Source organism: Pangasianodon hypophthalmus, chromosome 25 (assembly GCF_027358585.1).
Source record: "Pangasianodon hypophthalmus isolate fPanHyp1 chromosome 25, fPanHyp1.pri, whole genome shotgun sequence".
Classification (NCBI taxonomy): domain Eukaryota; kingdom Metazoa; phylum Chordata; class Actinopteri; order Siluriformes; family Pangasiidae; genus Pangasianodon; species Pangasianodon hypophthalmus.
Window position 1 is genome coordinate 6201216 of NC_069734.1, and position 20558 is coordinate 6221773.

The 20558-nt window shown below is 39.5% G+C and overlaps 2 protein-coding genes across 4 annotated transcripts in view; one reads left to right on the forward strand and one right to left on the reverse strand.

Moving 5' to 3' along the window:
- kif18a (kinesin family member 18A) overlaps positions 1-8764 on the reverse strand; it is a 31065-nt gene extending 22301 nt beyond the window's left edge. The window contains exons 1-5 of the mRNA XM_026937391.3: positions 8604-8764; positions 7412-7765; positions 4169-4326; positions 3312-3416; positions 1419-1529 (exon numbers count right to left, since the gene is read on the reverse strand). Coding sequence (XP_026793192.3) covers positions 1419-1529; positions 3312-3416; positions 4169-4326; positions 7412-7730 — 693 coding nt within the window. The 5' untranslated portion in view covers positions 7731-7765; positions 8604-8764. The remainder of the gene's footprint in view (positions 1-1418; positions 1530-3311; positions 3417-4168; positions 4327-7411; positions 7766-8603) is intronic.
- Positions 8765-9109: 345 nt separating this feature from the next.
- The window catches only part of mettl15 (methyltransferase like 15), a 74841-nt gene continuing 63392 nt past the window's right edge, over positions 9110-20558 (forward strand). The window contains exons 1-2 of one of the 3 annotated variants that reach the window (XM_026937394.3): positions 9110-9221; positions 11479-11743. In XM_026937394.3, coding sequence (XP_026793195.1) covers positions 9199-9221; positions 11479-11743 — 288 coding nt within the window. In that variant the 5' untranslated portion in view covers positions 9110-9198. The other 2 variants (XM_026937396.3, XM_034299693.2) reach the window with 2 other exon arrangements.

Consider the following 20558-nt stretch of genomic DNA (forward strand, 5'->3'; position numbering starts at 1 on the left):
ATTTTAGCGAGAAACTGGAAAGCATAAACTCTCTCTGTCCTGAAGACTTTCCTGTGCTGGGAAACTTTGTTACAAAGCGCTTACAACTGAGACTTCTCCCATAAACTCTAAATAAATGTCTCCTTTAAACCATCTACACAATCAAAAATTGTATATTTTACTTTGTTAAACAACAACAACATTTTTATTTTTTTTTTTAAATCTGTTTATTATTAGTCTTAGAATATTTGGAGCATCTGCTGTACAAGTCACTGTGTATGAGCCGTTACTATAGAAACACTAATATTAGAATGAGCACATTTTTATAAACCTATTGCTCCCGTTACAGCCAGAACTACTGTACGAGCTGCCAGTTATACAAAAAATAATGCACACCTTCTGAGCAGTCAGATTCGTGCATTCTAATAACAATTTTACCGCAACGCTGTTGAATTCTCAAATCTGACTGGTCAGAAAGTGCTGATTAATTTTCTGCAACAGCACAGTGCAGACAGTAGTGCCGGCTGTAATTTATGATCTATATTAATGTACTTGTTGTAATATATTATCATTTCTATAGTAACAGCTAATTCACAGGGACGTTCCACATCAAACAAGGCAGATGTTCCGTATAATCTAAGGATAATAATAAACTGATCTTTTTTATTCAACAAAGAAAAGTCTAATTACGCAATATCACACTAGCAAGAATGCTGCTATACTAAATATCAGCATGGCTGTGATTCGTTTATTTTTTGCTCCGATGAAACGAAAATAATTCCCAAAGAAGCCACAGACTGACTGGAAGCCCATAGTAAGTGTACTATCGGCTTCAATGTAACGAACTGTTGCTTGAATTGGAATTTTATGTAGCAGACACAGATAAGCAGATATGTGATATGTCCCAGTGATCTTATACCAAATATCTACACTTTTGGAACGCTTCTTGTTCAATCAAATTGGTGGACTGGAACTAACTGTTATATAATCATTGATATGCATTAAACATTAAAATGTAACTATTTATGGACAAAAATTGTAATCGTCAGCAAACTGTTGTGCTCTAAGAGGAAGAACACTTTCGGGATGTGTTGTTATAAGACAAAATTAAAGTAACTCCGCTTCACATTGGGCCGCATCACACCACCCACTCATTGACTATTTTCCTGTAACAGCATTTGTATGAAAATAACTGCCTTTAATGTGGATATGGAAAGGAGGTGTACAAATGAAAATATACAAATATATTTTTAAAACCAGAGTAAGGGAAGATGAACAGTGTATTAGCACACATTTGTGAATAAAGGGGAGAAAAAGCATAAATGGAACAAAAATAGAAAAGGACGGTGAACTTGCCATAACAACTTTTCTGATCCATTATGAGAATGTGCATTTAGAGAATGTGTTTCGCCTGGCGATGTGGCTAGACGGCCATTTACCTGAAATACGGCATGAGATCGGGAGGATGAGGCGTTCACGTCAGTGGGGTGCTGCGTTCTATTTCTGTTACCGTAATCCAGAGCTTCAAGGATGTGCTCAGCGGATTTGGGCTACAAAGCAGAGAGATCAACACAAAACACACACACACACCTCATCAATGGCTGCTCTTAGTGGTCTGTGGTTAAGTCAATCAAGGTGAGAGAGTTAGCGGGCACAAGTACACACATCACACACACACAGGAATACAAAGTCTCAGCCATATAGAGAAAGTTACCCCCCTCCCCCAAAAAAAAAACCCATAAGCATCCACCTGAGCTGTAAACAACTGAAACAAGTCCCATATGTATCAGAACATCTATAGCCAAAAGCCTAATTTTCCACATCTACCCTACGTTTTGCACTCCAGGATGACATTTTTCAAATTTTAATAAAAGGACACTTTGCTTTGCTGTACTAATTCATGAGTGGAGGTTCTGGGAGTAAGACTAGGAGATTATCGAGGGTTCTGAGACTGAGAGTCGGAGATTAGCAAAGATTCAGAAACTGAGAGTGGAAGATTAGTCTAAAGGTTAGAACTTGCACGGTCTCCCTCATTTAAATTCACTGATTGTTATTGCAGTGACAAAGGGAACAGTATCATATACAAAAGGATGAACAGTAGGGAAGTGATATTTTATATATGAGTATATATACACGATACTCTTTCAGTTATATCAACTGTGAAGAAACCCACACAATCCATTTAAGACAACACAGAACTCATTAACATTCATGACTCATCACTACTCAAACATTACGTGCAAACTTGGCACTTCCTCCTGAATCGCACAGTTTATGTCTCATATCTGCTCATCTCAAGTAATATTTAATTAATGCAAATATGAATATTATTTTTTTTGTGGTACTCATATGAGGTTTTATAAAACAGGACTTAACTATCCAGTGCCTATTACCAACAAGCCCATTTCTGCACAACAATCCCAGCAGTTTTCAATCCAAACACTTTATTAAGCCCATAAATCAGCAGTTACTTTGATTTTTAACTATTCAATGTCCAGACCCAAGAATATGTAATGCTTTTGTTTTTTTTTTAAATATCATAGCCCGACATTTTGACATTCTGAAATCCGATAGGTCAGAAGGTGTTGATTAATTTTCTGTAACAGCAGCTCTGACAGTAGTCCTGGCTACAAGGCAAATTACAGGTTAACACTAGTATCCTCGTTCTAATACATTAAGGTTCCTATAGCAACTGATACAGAGAATTGTATGGTGAACATTTATTTCACATTTATGGAAGGAGTCTCCAGTGTCGGTGCTTTCAAATGTAAAACTGTAACTAGGTTTTTTTTAGACTTGAGAAGATCTTCAGGATGAATGTCGTTGCAGCTTCTCAGTAATGAATTATTGAATTATGTCTTATTTACTTCAAGAGAGAAAAAAAGAGAGGCTGGTGAGGGAATGCCTGTTTACAGCCATAATATAAGTGTTGACTTGTTTCACAGACATTCCACAACATTAAATCTAACTATAAATGGATAAAGAGTATGGGGTGCCATTCTTTAATAAAGAATAAATCGTTAGCACTGGTGAACTGCTGTGGTGTAAGTGGAATAAAACACTTCAGGATGAGCTGTTATAGAAAAATAACCAAATTCAGAACCTTATTGTTTATTATTTTCCTATAGCAGCATGCCCTGAAGTGTTTTGTTCCCTATTTATTTGTGCTAATTGTCTTATGGCAGGCTTCTCATCCTGCTATTCTGAATTACATAATTACACTTTTCCCCCCCCAAAAAAAAAAAAAAAAATCACCTAAATGCTCACCACTAAACTTTAGGGTCAAAAAGTGGTTAAACATTGATTTAGCGCTCTCTATGTCTCACACACACCTGGTGAAGAGTCAGGCCTTGGACCACCACTCCTTTCGTACTGTCTTCTCGCACGGCTAGAGGAGATGAGTTCACCAGGAGGTCCCGAATCTGCTCGTTGTAAACCTGTTGATTAAGGAACAAACAGTGTTTCATAACGCTTAATGCTTTACTAAGGGTCTGTGTTCATGGAAACCATTTTTAATAAGACACTGACAGAAATGTAGAAAGATGGGATTTGTTTAAAGATTAGGGCACGCTTACAGTCTATCATTATTACTCACTCTCAGAAAACATGTAAAAACAACATAATAAACTGTAACACTGCTTGCTTCTTGGGTTAAACCTTCAAATTAATGTTTCTGTAGCTTTAGTGTTTCACTATTTTCACTAATCTTTGAAATGTTCCACCTCAATAACAAGCAAACATATACTACCCCCCTTAAATGAGAGTACGAATTTGCCAAAATTTAATTTAAATATGATTAATCAGTGATTGCGATTTTAGAAATACCAGGAAAATGAGGTAAAATCTCCTTACATACTGATTGTAAATGTAGCAACAGCCATAATAATAATAACACTAATAATAATACTAATAGTACTAATGATAATAATAATAACAACAGCAGCAGCAACAAAACATCTTCAGAATAAACAAATAAAAACAATAATAAATTAAATCAAACAATACATATTAACAATAATAAGGATAAACAACAATAATAGATAGCAACTTCACAGTGATAAACAAATAAATAAAAAACAAGTAAATTAAATTGCACAAAATAGTAAAATAAATTAAATAATTAACTTATAATAATAATATTAATAATAAAAAACATTATTGCACATCCCCGAGTAAGTCCCCTGATTACCTCTAGATAGGAGAAAGCCATGTCAAAGACTTTCTCCTCCTTAATGAGGTCCATTCTGCTGAAGAGCTCTTTCATGGTGAGGTACATTATACCCGGGTTTTCACTGCTACCCAGCATTGTGTGAGTCTTCCCTGCTCCTGTAGCTCCATACGCAAACACTACACAAACACAGACACAATGGCTTTAAATTATGACTTCGATCAAGCGAAAGTGTGCGACAGTCTTGAAGTCCATCTCCACAGCATAACTGTACACGGTCCAAAGCTAATAGTTCTGCATTTTAAACAAAATAAAAATTAATAACAATAATAATTGTACATTGATGTGAGGAAAACCTCCATGACTGTTCCTTTAAAATCACATAAGAACCCTGAATGCTATTCAACCATTTAAAAGGCTAATATTTCAACAGTCGCGTAAAAATGAATGAAAACATAACTGCAGCTAATTAGCATGCGACCAAATCTAAATAATGAATCCTACTACTTATAAGATTCCTCTGGTAACATTTTTCACAGCATTTTTTTTCCACTGGATCTAAAATAAGAGCTGAACGCAAATGTACAAAATAACTTATAACATATCAGCATTCATATCAATCCCTCCTGTAGTTTATTGCTTTCCAGCTTGCATATGCATGTAATGCACGAGCATGCATCAATCAAAGGCCCAGACAAGTGAGCCCTACGCTTTTCTGGAGGGATTTCCAGTTGAGGAAGAATACTAATATGAGTGTGTTGAATCTAGATACAGTGCACTGTGCTTGTCCTGATCGTGATCAGTTAATGCTTGTGGATTACATGCACATGCAAGTAGGAGAAAATCAAATGGTAAGCAATATACTACTTCCTGGATGATAAAGTCAAGCCTTTTAGTCTGAATATAGACGTGCACTCAGACGCCTGGAGTCAGATCATTCAAAACAGGAGGTCTTTCAATTTCTTAAAAATTTTAGACATTTTGTTTCACCAAATTGTAATGAGTAATTCCTGGAATGGTATGCACATCGGTGTCACTGAGAATCAGAAAAGACCATTTATACCAACAAAGGTAGATTATAACCATGACCCAGATGAAAATGTGTGAATCGATCTCATATGCATGAATCTTATTAGACATGTGTGAGTAATAAAAAAAAAAAGACACAGGGGCAGAATAAGATCTCTCAGCAGTTTCCCTTCAGAGTGAAACTAATCACGTAAAAGGCACCCGGGTTTCATTTCACTCACTGTTTACACAGAACTACACCCGGCCAATCGATAGATTTCAATTACGATTTGATTTACTGATAAACAGTACGCCTTTAGGTCAATATGCTAACATGATTAATCATTAAACAAAAAGCTAAATCCAAAATAGCCTTCCATCCACTGTACACACATGCCATGATGAGATTATAGGTTTTATTATAGTGACCTGATACTGAAATGCTTCACAGGGTTTGTTATATTTTCCAAGCCTTTGACGTGTTTGCTGTCATAAAACTGTGATGCTGATCCACAAAACGGCTCTTACACAAACACAGGACACAAACTGTCTTAAGCCCTATTCAGATCGGATTAGTTTATCAAGGGGACGTCAGGAATATATATATTTATATTTTTATGGCTCCTCAGTGATAAAAGTCTCGCATCAGGACAGCAATAAAATGACCACAGGAGGAGTGAGTTCATAGTGAGTAGTATTTTCTATGAACCTGGATGTTAGCGCCACATGCTCATATGATCACGCTGTCGAAGAGGTGCTGGAGTCGAGAAGAGACGCTAGCTCTTCTTTCAGTTTGGGGCAAACCAAAGTTGCAGCAACAATTTGAAAACACAATAATTACAAGAAGCATCCATTTTTCATTCGTGACTCAGGAAGTGTTTAAAATCGGGGGGAGGGTCACCGATACACACGCTATGAGACCAAATATGGCAAGTAGCAGCAGTCAAACAACTTTTCCAATGTGTAGTGACACCTGCATAGAAAATCACAGACGTGTATCTGGATGGGACTAAAATGATCAGACAATCAGTGAGATTGGCAGAAGTAATTCCACCTGTTATTTTCTCAGAGGAGGACGGAGAAAAACACCGACATGGCCGATCCGGACAGAAATAAAATCACAGAGCAGCACCTGTAAAATGGGAAATTACCCCAGGACCCCATATAAATATAATCCTGTCTGAATAGGGCTTTAAAGGAGAAATAACATGTGATCTTCAGTGGAGTCCATAATTTATTATGCAATGAAATTCTGAGTTGACTTTTTGAGTTTAAACATGTTTCACCGACATGTTAGTCTATTTTCACTTTCCTACATCACCCATGATGCCGTTCGACTACCCGCTGATAGTGGCGTCAGCTGGAATTCATCTCTACTTAAATAGAGTGATGCAGCAGCGCTTTAGTCTTTTAATCTGTTCAGGTGTCTCATATTCTCATCTGTACACTCTGCTCAAACAGATTAGCTTTCCAAAGCTTCAACTTTCATGCTAATACCTCCGTCAACGTCATCTCGTAGTTCGCTAACTAGCTGAGACGAATCTCTGCTGTAATGCAACGCAACTGTGACGTATAGCTGCGTTGCATCGTGGAACTCTGAGTCCAACATTTGCTTCCTCCACTTCTTCTACATTAGATTTCTCATTAATATGAAATCGAACATCGCTGGAAAATGGTGAGTGAGAAAAGAAGCTCTTACGCTTTTGTTTTTTTCTGAGCTTACACAAAATCAAACCATTATCCCTTGTTATGTTTGAGATTGTTGAGGTTTTTTTTTTCTATTAAACACCATTGTAACTGTGCTAGCAATATCCTCCTGTGACATCAGAGCAGCTGACAACCGTTAACTTCTCCCAGGAATAACGAAAATACTGAATCAATAAACAAATTAACACCAGAGTCACTAAGAGCATCACAACTATTTCATTTTAAACATATTTAAGGTGTTTCAGGGTGGAGGTTTCCTTTAAACGTACTCTCGTCACACCTTGCAGACAGTCCAGAGCACCACTATCAGATATCAGACAGTAGTTACAGCTTTGATATCATATAAAAATTTGGAAATGTGGACTCTGTGTTTCTCTGCTACAAGGATGTATCTGAAGCTCTGCTGATCAATATTCACATCCTAGAAAGAACGTGTGTACTGAGTGCAAGCTAGGACCTTCACATCTCGGCATTTCTAACTGACCTCTCGAGCGCCGTCACATTACACACTCAGACTTTTTCTTCAGTATGGAGCTGAAATGGCCTCACCTGTGCAGTTGTAGCCGTTCAGGACTCCATCGACTACTCCCTTCGTAGTGTTTTCGAACACTTCGTTTTGCGTCGAATCCTCCCCGAAGACGTGATCGAACACAAACTTCAGGTCTTTATTCATTCTTTTCCTCAAATCCCTGTTTCCTGATTTCTGGCCACGGAAAAATGTTACCTCCGTCTCTTTGGGGTCAAAGACGAGCATGTGGTTATCCACCACACGGACTACATTCTTAAAGCTTCCCTCCGTTTCCTTGGCATTTAAAGGGCGGACACGGACCACCACCTTCACGTGGCTGCACACCTCTCCTTCCGACATAGCGGCGTTGGCTCTTCCACCTGCTCACCTCAACACTGAAAAACACAGTTTATGAGATAAATAACAACAACCACCAGACATGATGAACGCAAATGTCCTGGACAGTCAGGGAGTCCTCAGATTATGATATTTATGCCATGTTTTACTGTCAGATACACCTCTTTTTCATTCTAGCCAACAAATGCATTCAATAAAACCTAGCTACAGCTGCGTGCAAAAGTTTGTGCACCCCTGCCTTATGTTTTGGATTGTGCTCTTGGTACAGGATACAATCACATTTCATTTTTTAAAATACATTCACCTGATTTTTTTTCGGAATTGAATTTCATAGTTTTTTTTTTTTAAATTATACTTTATTCACCCATCAACACTGAACGTGGGAGGGAGGGGGTGCGCAAACTTTTGCATTTGATTCTCTTGCATTTCTTCCAACAGTGCAGGCACTAGAGAGAATCATAATGAAAATTATGAAAATGAAATTTGGCTTAATTACAGCTAATTAGTCATTATTGTTCATGACAATAGCAGTGTGCAGTTGTGCCTTCTGCAGTTAGTTAGCCAGCGTTATTGTCAGCATTATGCACATGAAGCTACAGGAACTGCACAGTAGCAAGTCAGTCTTTTTGTCTCTAAATCCTACAACACTATTATTATTTTTGCTAAAAAATTTTTTTAAATAAAGTTTAAAAACCCTTCTCATTCTGGCCTGCATGAAACATCTGCTCATTTTTCCTGCAAGGCCATTTCAGCGAGCTAGCTTGGCTTAGCTTAGCTTTATGTAAACCTTAGCTGGCTACTAAGCTAACACAGCTAACAGTCACACACCTGTCAGCTATTACTTTACGTTTATAGAATAGTGTACAGTTAATTTACCTCTCGGAACAATATATATCCACAGCGAAGCGCGGAATTGGCTATTTAATGTAAAACATCTCACTATCTATAGCATAGTGTCTTTCAGTCGCAGCTCTCAGCGCGAAGATTTTCAAACACAAGCCACCCAGCAGACTCGGCATCTGATTGGACGAGAGGACAGGCACGTCACGTGACGCCGCCTGTTCTGGCCTGGGTTCCAAAAACGTGACGTCAGAGCCACGACGAATGTCAGTACAATTTTTTTTTGCAAAAAAAAAAAAAAAAAAAAAATCATAATAACATGGTTTACATAGCGGCAATACAAGTATATTCCATACAAGGAAAGATATGGATTTGAATACACCTGAGCTTCATTATGCAGTTGGATTAAATGACAAGTGAATGTCGTTAGAGCCTAATAAGACATGTAAGAATTACATGTAAAAATATGGCTCAAACAAAGCTTGATATACACATATATATATTTTATTTTAAACCTCTATTAAAATCTATCACGATATGAATTAAAAAAAAATCCGGGATGCAGTAGGAACGCGAACTCGCTGCACGTTGCAGCCGAGAACAATTGGAAGGTACACACCACCAAAAACACATGCCGCTGCAGCTTGCCGAGTGGTATGTTGCTCCTCTGCTCAATGTTATGTGTCCATGCTGTTTAGATAGTGAGTGGTAAATTTACACATTTTGCACGTTATTATTATATAGTCTACACATTTTTAATTAAACACACTACGCTTGAATTTTCCTTTGGTTTTTCAGTGTGCCGCAGTAAGCATCATCAAAACAAACAAATCCTGTGGGACACAATGTGTCATTGCGATACCTGGATATTAAAGGAGGGGTTAGAGGTTATACAAAGTCAAGCAATTTTGTGCATTGCGTCAATTAAAGTGTCCTGCTGTGTAAGTGTAAGAGCATTTAAAGTGCCCCTGAAATCAAAATTGATGTTTCAGATATTTAATACCTGTCCATAGCACTAAGGGACACCAATATGATAGAATTTCAAAAAACCTAAACCTCAAAAAATAGCTTTGGAGATATATTTTTGTTTTAATTTTATAATTCATTACTTCCAGGAAAGCAATTAATTTTTTTTTTTGATGACTCAACCTGTACTAGTCTTGTGTTCGTCCAATTACGTGCTCTCTAGAATGTGTTTGTCCCGCCCCCCAGGGTGCTCTACAGTAGCAGCTTGTTAGCAGTGAACATGGTTGCTTGCCTGAGAAAAAATTGTTGGTTGGAGTTTATGTATTTCGATGAGGGTGGAATTTGTGCAAACTGGCATCTTTGTTACACACACTTTTTGGAGGAGTGTTTTACCAACTTAGGGCTGTTCAGTGCTGGAATGTCTCTATCCTCAAGACTGATCGAGAACATGTTTCAGTCTCTGATATTACATATCATAAAATGTAATAATGTAATTATGTTATTATGTAAATGTAATATAGTTTTATCTACCATTCAGATGCCTCCTGGTGATGACCCTGTGGTCTGTGGCTCAAATGTGTACGCCATAACTCCTAAAACACACAGAGGTTTGTTGCCTAGGATATTATCCTCGTTAAAGTGTGTGTGACAAAAAAAGGCTATTCCCCCCCCCCCCCCCTTTTTTTTTAATAAACATTTTGCTGCTTATATTTAGCTTGTTTGCTAAGGTACAGTCAAGCTTTTTTTTAAATTTGGTTTCATGTGGCACATCTCTAATGTTGCTGGCTGTTGTATAAATCAGTCAAGCACTTCAACACTATGCCACTCTGACATCTTATTTCGAAAGCAAATTCAATTTGCGGCATCAACTCATTTCATGGGGACATTAAATGCATATTTAGAAGGTGATCATGCACTGTAGTTTATTTTCAGTTTTCTTATTGTATACATAAAGACCCATTTTTGTGCGTGCTTTTATTTACATATACATTTTTTTCACCCCAGTTTTGAACTGTATTTTATTTCTTTGCAAATAAAGCTTTGAAGTTTTCGTCTAAGAATGGCGGACCTTAAGATATTTAAATGTCATGGATTTCACTGTCATCCAGTGAAATCTGGAGCATTGAAGAGGTCAAGGCACCACATGCCATGTGCCAAAATAGCTCTTTCATATATCAACAGTGACAGATATCACCTTCACCCCTTGGTGAAATTTTACATTCAAGGAAATTGAGCCAGGCTTAATGATATTACAGGTGACAGGTACAGGCTATATCAATGTAATCACTTTGTGTCAGTGCAAGATGATGTCACCAGGAACTAGTGGTGTAGATTATTTGATTGACAAGCTTTCAAAATACATGACTGTGCTCGTATGTCCGACACTAACAAATGAGAAAGCAGCAAAATTCTGACCGTGTAAATGTAGAATTTACGGTGCGGGTAGTGTTTGGAGGTTTGCTGGTAAAAATGAGAAATTCTCAAATACCATTTCTACTACTAAAGGCAACTGATGTATATGTCATTAAAACACTTCTTTAAAGTTGGTTTTATTTACTTTTAGTTTTATTCTCATAATTTTCAGTAGGTCTTACTTTGTTTTCTTGAACGTAGCGCAGAGAAAAATATGCTTTTGGTAACGAGAGTCATGTAAATGGTAACATATAGAACTATAACTCATTGTCATATTGCTGACAAAGTGAAAGGAGCTTGAGGTGGGGAGCATGACAACAATATCATTATTTTTCATGCTGTTCTTTTTATTCACTGAAAACGTAAAATCGAGAGCAATATGAAATCGAAAAATGTTTAACGTTCACTAAAATATAGTCTCATTTGCTGTTTGTGGGTTGTTCTTGATGTTTAGTAGTAATCGATGTATTAAACACAAAATAACATCCACACTTTGTATATCTACAAACTCTGGATCTTTATCCATTTTCAGTTTCCAAATGACTCTCTTCTCTCATGGCTTGTTGCTGCCCCTGCGTTTGGCTTGTCGTGGAAAGTGGAGAGTGCACAAATGTGCATATAGCCGTTGCTGGAGGAAGCCAAACCAGCCTCAGCGTTTCTGCTCCAGTTCTTCTCCTTTCACACCAGACTGCCATACCAGAAGCACGAAGCATTCGTCTTTGCAGGCTGACCAAGAACCACACACTCCAGTTCTGCTGAAAGAGGTCCTGCAGTACATGGACATTAAACCAGGCCAGGTCAGGAACGTCTGTTTCTCGATTTGTCACAATTTTCTCTTTGTATCTGGAGAATTTAGTTGATGTTTACATGGCAATCTGGTCTGATATTAAAGCCACAAGACATTGATATACAACATTGTACCTTCATGCAACAAACAACATAGTTGCATAGTGCTTTCCCAGTGCACTATATGACCAGTAGAGCTCCATTTGTGATTCAGTCACAGAAAAATGATTGCAATATGTGCACACTGGAACTAATCTATTCGCTTGCTATATCACTTTTAGGACACATATTTTGGCCATTTTATATTAGTTAGAAAAATGATGCATAATTGTAAAATATGTGAAAAGAAAGTGCGCCAGAAACAACATGCATTTATTCAGACTCCTCTTCCCACATCAATGTGACACAAGGTTTAAGAAACATGTGGTATGAAGGATTATCATTAGGCAACTCCTGCGCATTATTAAAATTCAAATAGTGGAATTTTCTCTAGCAGCCACTTGACATGCTCTTTTTTCTTCACATGTGCACTTTTTTACAGGAATTTAACGGTAATTAATTGTTAAGGGGTTTAAATGTGAATGCATGCAAGAGTTAACACCACAAGACCTAATAAAATTACCGGGTTATTATTATGTGTGAACAGAAACATATACCAGGAAAGACACACAGTGAATTTAAAGCATTTGCACAGCGAAGTGACAACAGGAGGGAAATAAAGAAGTCAAAGAAGATGAAGATCAGGAGAATTCAGAAATAATAGAAGATATTGCCCATTTGTGCTGAGGATGGAATTCTTTATCAAATGAGTGGCATAGTGGCCAATGGGATGCGTCATTATTAGTGAATCACCAGCAGACACCAATTCCCTTGTTATGTATGTAAATATGGTTCCGTGAACCCCTGATAATATCATGAGGAGGAGAATCTCCTCGTAGAGTGGCATGTCACAGTAGGGGGTGGGCATTCAGCCCGTCTATTGGCCAAGGTGATGACGGTCCACCACCTAGTGGGCAAGCCTCTGCTTAGAGAAGAGAGCTCATTGTTTCTTTTCTCCATGGCAGATGAACAGTTGGTCTGAGAATTGGATGGCTGTCATCTGGTCTAAATAATATTGTAGGGTATGTAGTGGGGACAGCATGAAATACACTGCAAGCGGACCCTCGTTAAACGCTGCAAGGTCAAACGATTGATTCACAAAGTTGGGTGATATGACCTTCGGCAGAAATCCGAGATTCAACCTCCAAGTCATCCTAGAGTCACCTGGCCACCAATGAATGCAAGGCAACACTGGAACTCTTTTTGCTGGCATGATTGCTAGCCAAAAAGCAGTTTTAAAGACACCTGTTTCAAGTTGGCATCCATAGGGCTCCAGCGCAAGGGGGTAGTTCTACACCAGACTCTTAGGGTACAATGGCAGGTGATCGTGCTTTGCCCTCTTTAGAAAGGCAGTAGTAAGCTTATGGGCCCAAGCGAGATCCATGGTGCTGTGGTGCAGTGTGATGGAGGCCTTTAGTGTTGATAGGGACCCTATCTAGTCATCCCTGAAGAAAAGTCAGGATTATTTCTCTCAGTGGGGCACTGCCCCAACCAGACTTCCAGGATCCTGACTTTTCTTCAGTGACTAATAGATAGGGTCAAGTCCCCATCTACACTAAAAGGGTGCGTTTGTGGCTTGTCATCGCAGTGCACCACTTATACCTAGTGTAGATGGAACTGACCTTATCTAGTAGTCCCTGAAGAAATGTCAAGAACCTGGGAGTCTGTGATGATTATCCAACCCCTAACCAGAGTCCTCCTTGCTGGAGGAATACCCTCCAGCAAGCTGGTGCTTGTGTTCATTTTGCTGAGATAAGGACATGGTTCTGTCTGTGAAATTTGGCTGTAGCTGTAGACTGATATCCCACTGCCATTAAAAAAAAAATAACTTGCCGTCTCACACTCTGTGAGGTAGACAGGTGATCACGACACACTGAAGATCCACACAAAGTTCGGGCAGGAAGTTCTGGAGAGCGTAGCCACATGGCACTGAGATAAATTGGAAGGGAAAAAGTCAGGTTCATATGTTTAGATGTCAGTGAAAATATTCACAACTAAAAGGACATACGGAGGAAAAAACTCAGCTGAATATATCCCTCTGATTTGGAAGATTAGGGCAGATAACCATAATGCAGAAAGACAGGATTTCAATTGTTAATCATTATCATCATCCTCATCAACATCATCATTTTAATAGGCTCAGATTGTTTAGCATAGCTTCTAGATAGATATCTAATAAAAGAGAAGCATACACCAAAATTTTCTTGGAAATGTACCTAATATATAATAATTAGTATAGTGTAAATAATATCTTGTCTGGGGTGTGATTTTGTACTTCTGTGTTTGTGTAATCGTGTGCGCACGTGGGAGAAGTCGGAGGCGGCTTGTTGACTTGTCATCTCCTTTAGTAACCACATGCAGTCGTGCTGCAAGGGAACTTGTTCATCACCAAAACTTTGAAGGCTCTCCGATCAGCTCGGGCGAGGTAGCGTGGTGCTAGCAGGGACCTTGGCGTGCTCTTAACGTGCTAGCAGGCCAGATGGGCATGAGTCAAAAGGCCTTCTGCTGTGGCGAGCGGCTCAGCAAGAAGTTCTCCGGGTCCTACGATTAGAAGCATTGCTGGTGCAGGTGGAGGCCTCGGGTCAGTGAGTGAGTCAAGCGCTCAGCTCCTGACTAAAGTTTACATCTCTCAACTTGACCATCATCCGCCCATGGGCCAACTGGTGCAGGGAGAGCTTGCCAAAAGTGCCTGGGTATAATCAGGCAATTAAATAAAGCATAACCAGGCAGCTCATGCTTTTGCTGGGAACCTGCAGTGTCACAGATGTGGCGTTCATGTTTTGCTTGTCAGGCCAAGAGGCTGAGTGGATTCGCCTGCTCTCAGTTCTGAGCTTTGAGTTTAAAGTATCCTATATTTCCAGAGATGTCCTCATGTGCCCAGACAGAACATGTTTTTTCAGCTCAGTTTGATGGAACATCCATGTGGAGTTGCTTCAGGAAAAAATAGGACACTTTAAAAAAAAAAAAAAAAAAAAAGAATCTCTGTTTAACCAATAAGTAAAGTCCCTGATGCTTCTTGGATCAAAGTACCTGTAATGTGTTTAACCAGGCTGCTTTAGTAAAATCAACAGAATTTTAGGAAATGGATATAACTGAGATAAGGAATGTCACATAAAGCTTAAGTGTAACTGCCTTTTGTATTCAATTGGAGGCAATTTAATAATTTTGGTAATTGATAGTTTAGAGAAGAATCATTTCTTCAACAGCTCACTGCAGTTAATGATCTGGAATAAACAGACCATCAGTACTTTCACTGCCATTACAATGGGCCTCTTTTTTCCACTATTCTATTCATTCAGCCTTCTGTGTGTGCTGCTTGACGGACAACTTAATGATAGTGTTAGTCAAACACACTCTATGATCCCTGAGAGGAATCACTCTAATATTTTGATCTGCTATTGTAAAGCAATCAACCCCTGCACGGAGGCTCTCGTCAGGCGAGGCGAAGCGGCATGAATGGAGCACTTAGGCGGGCCGAGAGTAAACGCCGCAATTATGCCAAAGTGGGTAAATGTAGGCTTTCAGCGGTCGAGCGCCTCCCACGCAGGTATCCAGTGCACGGAGAGCAGCACAGGTGGAGGATTCGCTTCCTTTTTACCCATCAGCTTGCTACACTGCGCCTGCAGAAATGGGGGATTCCACAAATGCGTGTAAACAGATTACATTGCTCTAATCTGCTTCCTCCTCAGACGTTGAGGCATGAATGGAGAGAGTAGAAAGGCTATTAAGGGTTGCATGCCTCCCTTTTTACACTTCTTTAAGCGCTCTGTGTTTTTTAAGGAACTTGGATGTTATGCAGGATGCAGCATTTTTCTCCTTTTTTTTTTAAAACAAGTAACTTGTAATGAGTGGAACTATTTTATTGACCGAGTAGTAACGTACCATTGGACCACTTGGCAAACAATATATTTTTCATCTTTCAAGTTATATTTCTTGCTGGTTGCTTGGAGTCTCTTTTTCTCTTTCAAGTTAACCCAATGGAGCTGTTTCTTATGAAGTCAGTGTTTAGGGACTGCTACTGTAGATAAACAGGTAGCTCATCTATCTTCATTTTAAAAGTTTCTTGCCCAACACTGCCAAATCCAAATAATCGTCCTCAGATGAGGTTGCACCAAAAAACACAACGTCCTTGTCGGCTGACTGGAGTCAAGTACCAATCAACAAAACATAAATTCTTTCAGAACCATTTATTGTGCCGTCTACACTTTATAATGGGTGCAAAGGTACAGGTGTCATGTATAAGTGAATATAATATCCCTCTGTCAGGAAATCTAGCTGTCAAGAATGCTGCCATCATGCCTTAATGTTTCCCATAACTTAGCAACAGGAACCTGTAGAGAGTCAGCACAGTTATTAAAGGGTGTCATTATGGGATCAGTATTGGTTATTGGCCAATTTTCAGAGCTTTAAAAACGTATCATATTCAAAATGAAAAAAAGTTTTCAACATCCCATCAGAATGTCTCTATAGAAAATGAATATCAGGTGGGAAGAGGGAATGCACCATGAGGAACCACTGTGAGAATTCTGTTTCTGGGCCTCTCTCTGATCCTTATTCATTTATTTTCACTTTGGAAGAAAGGTCGCTTCGTGGACTTATTACAGAACAGAGAAGGGGAAACTGGAACTAGCTGTAATGAAGCCTAGGAGTAGAAAAGACTCCAGCCATCTGTAAGTGAGCCCCGATTTCCTCTCCTCCTATTCGTTCTATTACAGATTTATTGGGCTGTGGGTTTTGTGTCAGTAATTGTATGACTAGAGATCGAGAAAGAGAGAGCTGCTAGTCTTCAGACTGGTGTCTGTTACCTAACCTGCACCCATAAATTACCCAAACTACAGCAGCCTCATTAGCTGCCAAATTAGCCTCAGAAAGATTACATTTGCCACAATTGGATATTATTCTATTCACCTTGAATTGCAGATCCACTTGGCCAGTGTGGATAACCATTTTACTCTAATTATCTTAGCCATCAGGATGCGTTTGTAGCATTTGGCTAATTGAATAATGGGCAGTACGAGGCAGCGGGCCGACGGTTTGATTACAGCGAAGTAGTGTGGGAGGAAGACGAAGAGGAGGAGGAGGAGGCAACGAAGACAAGGAGGGGGAGAGTTCCACATCAGAGAAAGAAATAAAAGCTCTCCGTCCTGCATCAGACCTACAACCCCATCTACTGATTGAAGAACACTGAACCCATCTGTAGAGAGACGCAACGCGCATCCTGCCGCCTGCTGTTTGTGAATTAGCTCGGTACCAGTGCAAGTGTCTCATTCAGTGGCAGCGTTGTTTGTGAAAGATTTGCGCTAAATGAAAATGTAGTGAGGCAGATTTCATTTGCGATGTCATTTCATTCTGTCCTGTTTCTTTTTTGGCCCAATCTCCAAGTGCAGATGGAGCCTAACTGAGCGGAACAGATTCATATGGGGGGAGTTCACAGGTTCAGGTTTTTTCATTCCTTGCTGTTTCGGCCCAATCATGAAACCAGATGTGACACAGTGGCAGTAATTTTCTCTCTGCCTCGTGCAGCACTGCAGCCAGTATGACAAAGGCTTTCAGGATGCACAAGTTCCAGCAGATTTCTCTTAGTTATTAGTGCACAATGGTCTTTGCATCTTTTGGGCATTTACAATTACAATTACAGTTTACAAGTAACATGTCTTGGTAAGTGACACAGTCATTTGACAATGTCATTTGAGTACACCGGCTCTTATAATACCAGAGATGACAACATCATCATCTTCAGTAAGCTCTTTACTGTGGTCAGGGTTGTGGTGAACCCGGAGCCTATGCCTGGAACACTGGGTGTGAGGTGGCACCATGCACATACGCAGCCACACCTAGGGACAATTTAGTGTAAATAATCCATCTACTGGCATGTTTTTGGGAGGTGGGAGGAAACTGGAAGAAACCCATATAGGAGAACATGCGAAACTCTATTCTGACACTAACTCAAGCTCAGGATCGAACCAAGGACCCTAGAGCTGCGAATGCTACCCTCTGCATCACCGTGCCACCTTACCAGAGACATGTCTATTTTAACGAATGCCATGACATGGTCTTTACATTTGGGTCAATCCTGGCTTAATGGCGTTTGTTAGGATGGCTGTTATGGATGCGTATTTGCTGATGGGCTTCTGCAGTTGTATGAATTCCTGAGTCATGGCATGCAGTGGCTTTACTGGGGTTGGCATTAGACTTGGTTTTAAAAAGCGTTTTAAAATCTGTAAATCCTGTTATCCTAGGCTAACCCTCCCTTCTGTCATGATGCGTCTGCTGAATTTTAATCAGAGACTTACTTGCGTAAGTAGACAGAGCAAATCAAAGTTCACATGAATTTCCTGACTCATTGCTGTCCACTCTCATTACAATTTGTGGATTTGTGGACGCACTGACTCACTAACTATTGACCTCACCTTTGATTATCAGGCAAATGTCTCTTCCTGATGCTTCTTCCCTAAGACTTATGGAGTGCCTACGTTTGTAGTCTCACATCTCGGCCGCAGAGCTGTTTTTCACCGAGGCAGGTTCACCCACGATCAGACTTCCCTGCTGTGATGGATTCCTTACTGCTGGCATCCCCTAAAGTCTGCCCACGGACTATCAAAGTCAGATGAGGCTTTCGTTTCTGGTCACATCTCATTTAGTGACCTCACTTTTGACAATTTCCTGCACATACAATCCCACATGGCGAAGGCACACCCTGATGGAAAGCGATTTGCTTTGTTTTATTGCCTGTTGGAATCTCCTGCACCCCCTCCCTGCGGCAGTGTTATGTTCCAAGCAGGTGGACCAGCAGGCGCATACATGGACCAGCGTGAGGGAATCCTCAGCCCCAGTGCTGGCTACCAGGCCCAGTGATGATTAACGAGCTGTCAATAGAAGGCACGCATTACTGATCTGAAGTCAGTTTTCTTATAATGGTGAAGGGATGGATATGAGAAAGGAGATTCTCCTATATCAATCTTAAAGGGCAGTGTTGTCCTAGTGTGACATGCAGCCTGGATGAAGGTCATGATCATTAACCCTCCAGCCTCAGTGTCCTCTGAATCCATTTACATAGGTCTCTCCAGCTTGTATTGAGAACATGCTATTAGGGTAAATATGTTTTTGGATTAATTCGCTCTTCTTTGACATTATACATACAAATGGATTATTTTACAGAACATCCAGCATCATCTGCATAACTTAATGAAGATGAAAATGTCTTGCCATGGTATATTAGAAGCTCCAGTAAAGGATTGGTAAACATAAAAACTGAATTTCCTAAAGATTAGGATTGGAATTCACAGTGAAAATTAGTCTGCCACTTGCACTGGTTCCTTACTGTAGTGTTGAAATAAATGGTTTATTAACATTATATTTGCATTTGTAAGTGTTCATTGTTTTTTTTTTGTGCCTCATCTGTGATGCAAGTTCTGAAGTTTATCATGCATAATAAACTGTGAGGATTTAGGAAAGCTATAAGATCAACTGACATTACAAGGTTCACACAAGTATAAACCGCAAAATGAGTCATTTTAGTCTTGAGCATGTTCTTTGGATTGCTTAATTAATAAAGGATAATTAAGTGCAATATTGAGAAGATTAGCTAAAATTATATAATATTAGATTTTTTATTGACCCTGGTGCAAAAAATCACAAGCTCAACTGTCAGTTTAGATGTATACCATGGCTTCCTCTCCTCTCCTTTAGATGCTGTGGTCAGTTGGGCCCATGGGTCACTGTTTAGCACATGAGTCTCAGCATTTTTTATTTGTACATAATGGTAAAAAAAAAAAAATCATAATATATGAAGTTACAGCTTTCTCTCTGACTGTTACAAAGTGCTGACACTGGAGACTCCTTCCAAAAATGTTTTTCTTCTTACAGAAGGGTTATCATTTTTGTTTTTTAAATAACAACAGGTTTTGTAAACTCTGTCTTTGATTATGTAGTACGTCCTTGATACAAGTCACTGGGAATTAGCCATCACTATGGAAACAATAACCTATTAGAGCTACCGAATTAATATAAACAGTCAGAGCTGCTGTTTTATAAAATTAATGTACACTTTCTGACCAATCAGATTCAAGAATTCAACAGTGCTGTATGTTACATTTACATGTTTAATGTTTAAATAGTCTTAACTTTTTATTCAGGCATAATCATCTTCTTGGGTCGGAAAAATCTGGCTAGCTTTTAGAGCACATTTTCAGTTTTACAAAAGGACGCCTGACCATCACACCCATATGTGGTAACTGCTGCTGCACATTTAGAAGCACACAGTTGTATAGAATGTCTTTGTATGCTGTAGCATTACAGTTTCCCTTCACTGGAACCAAATCTGTTCCAGCATGCCAATACCCCTGTGCACAAAGCGAGCTCCATGAAGACATGGTCTGCCAAGGTTGGAGTGGAAGAACTCGAATGTCCCGCACAGAGCCCTGACCCCAACCCCACAGAACACCTTTGAGATGAGCTGGAACACTGACTGCACCCCAGGCCTCCTCACCCAACATCACTACCTGACCTCACTAATGCTCTTGTGGCTGAATGAACACAAATCCCCACAGCCACACTCCAAAATCTAGCGGAAAGCCTTCCCAGAAGAGTGGAGGTTATTATAACAGCAAAGGGAAACTAAATCTGGAATGGGAAGTTGAACAAGCACATATGGCTGTGATGGTCAGGTGTCCACAAACCTTTGGACATATAGTGTATTTATTTTAGTCATTTTTACAAAATTGGATG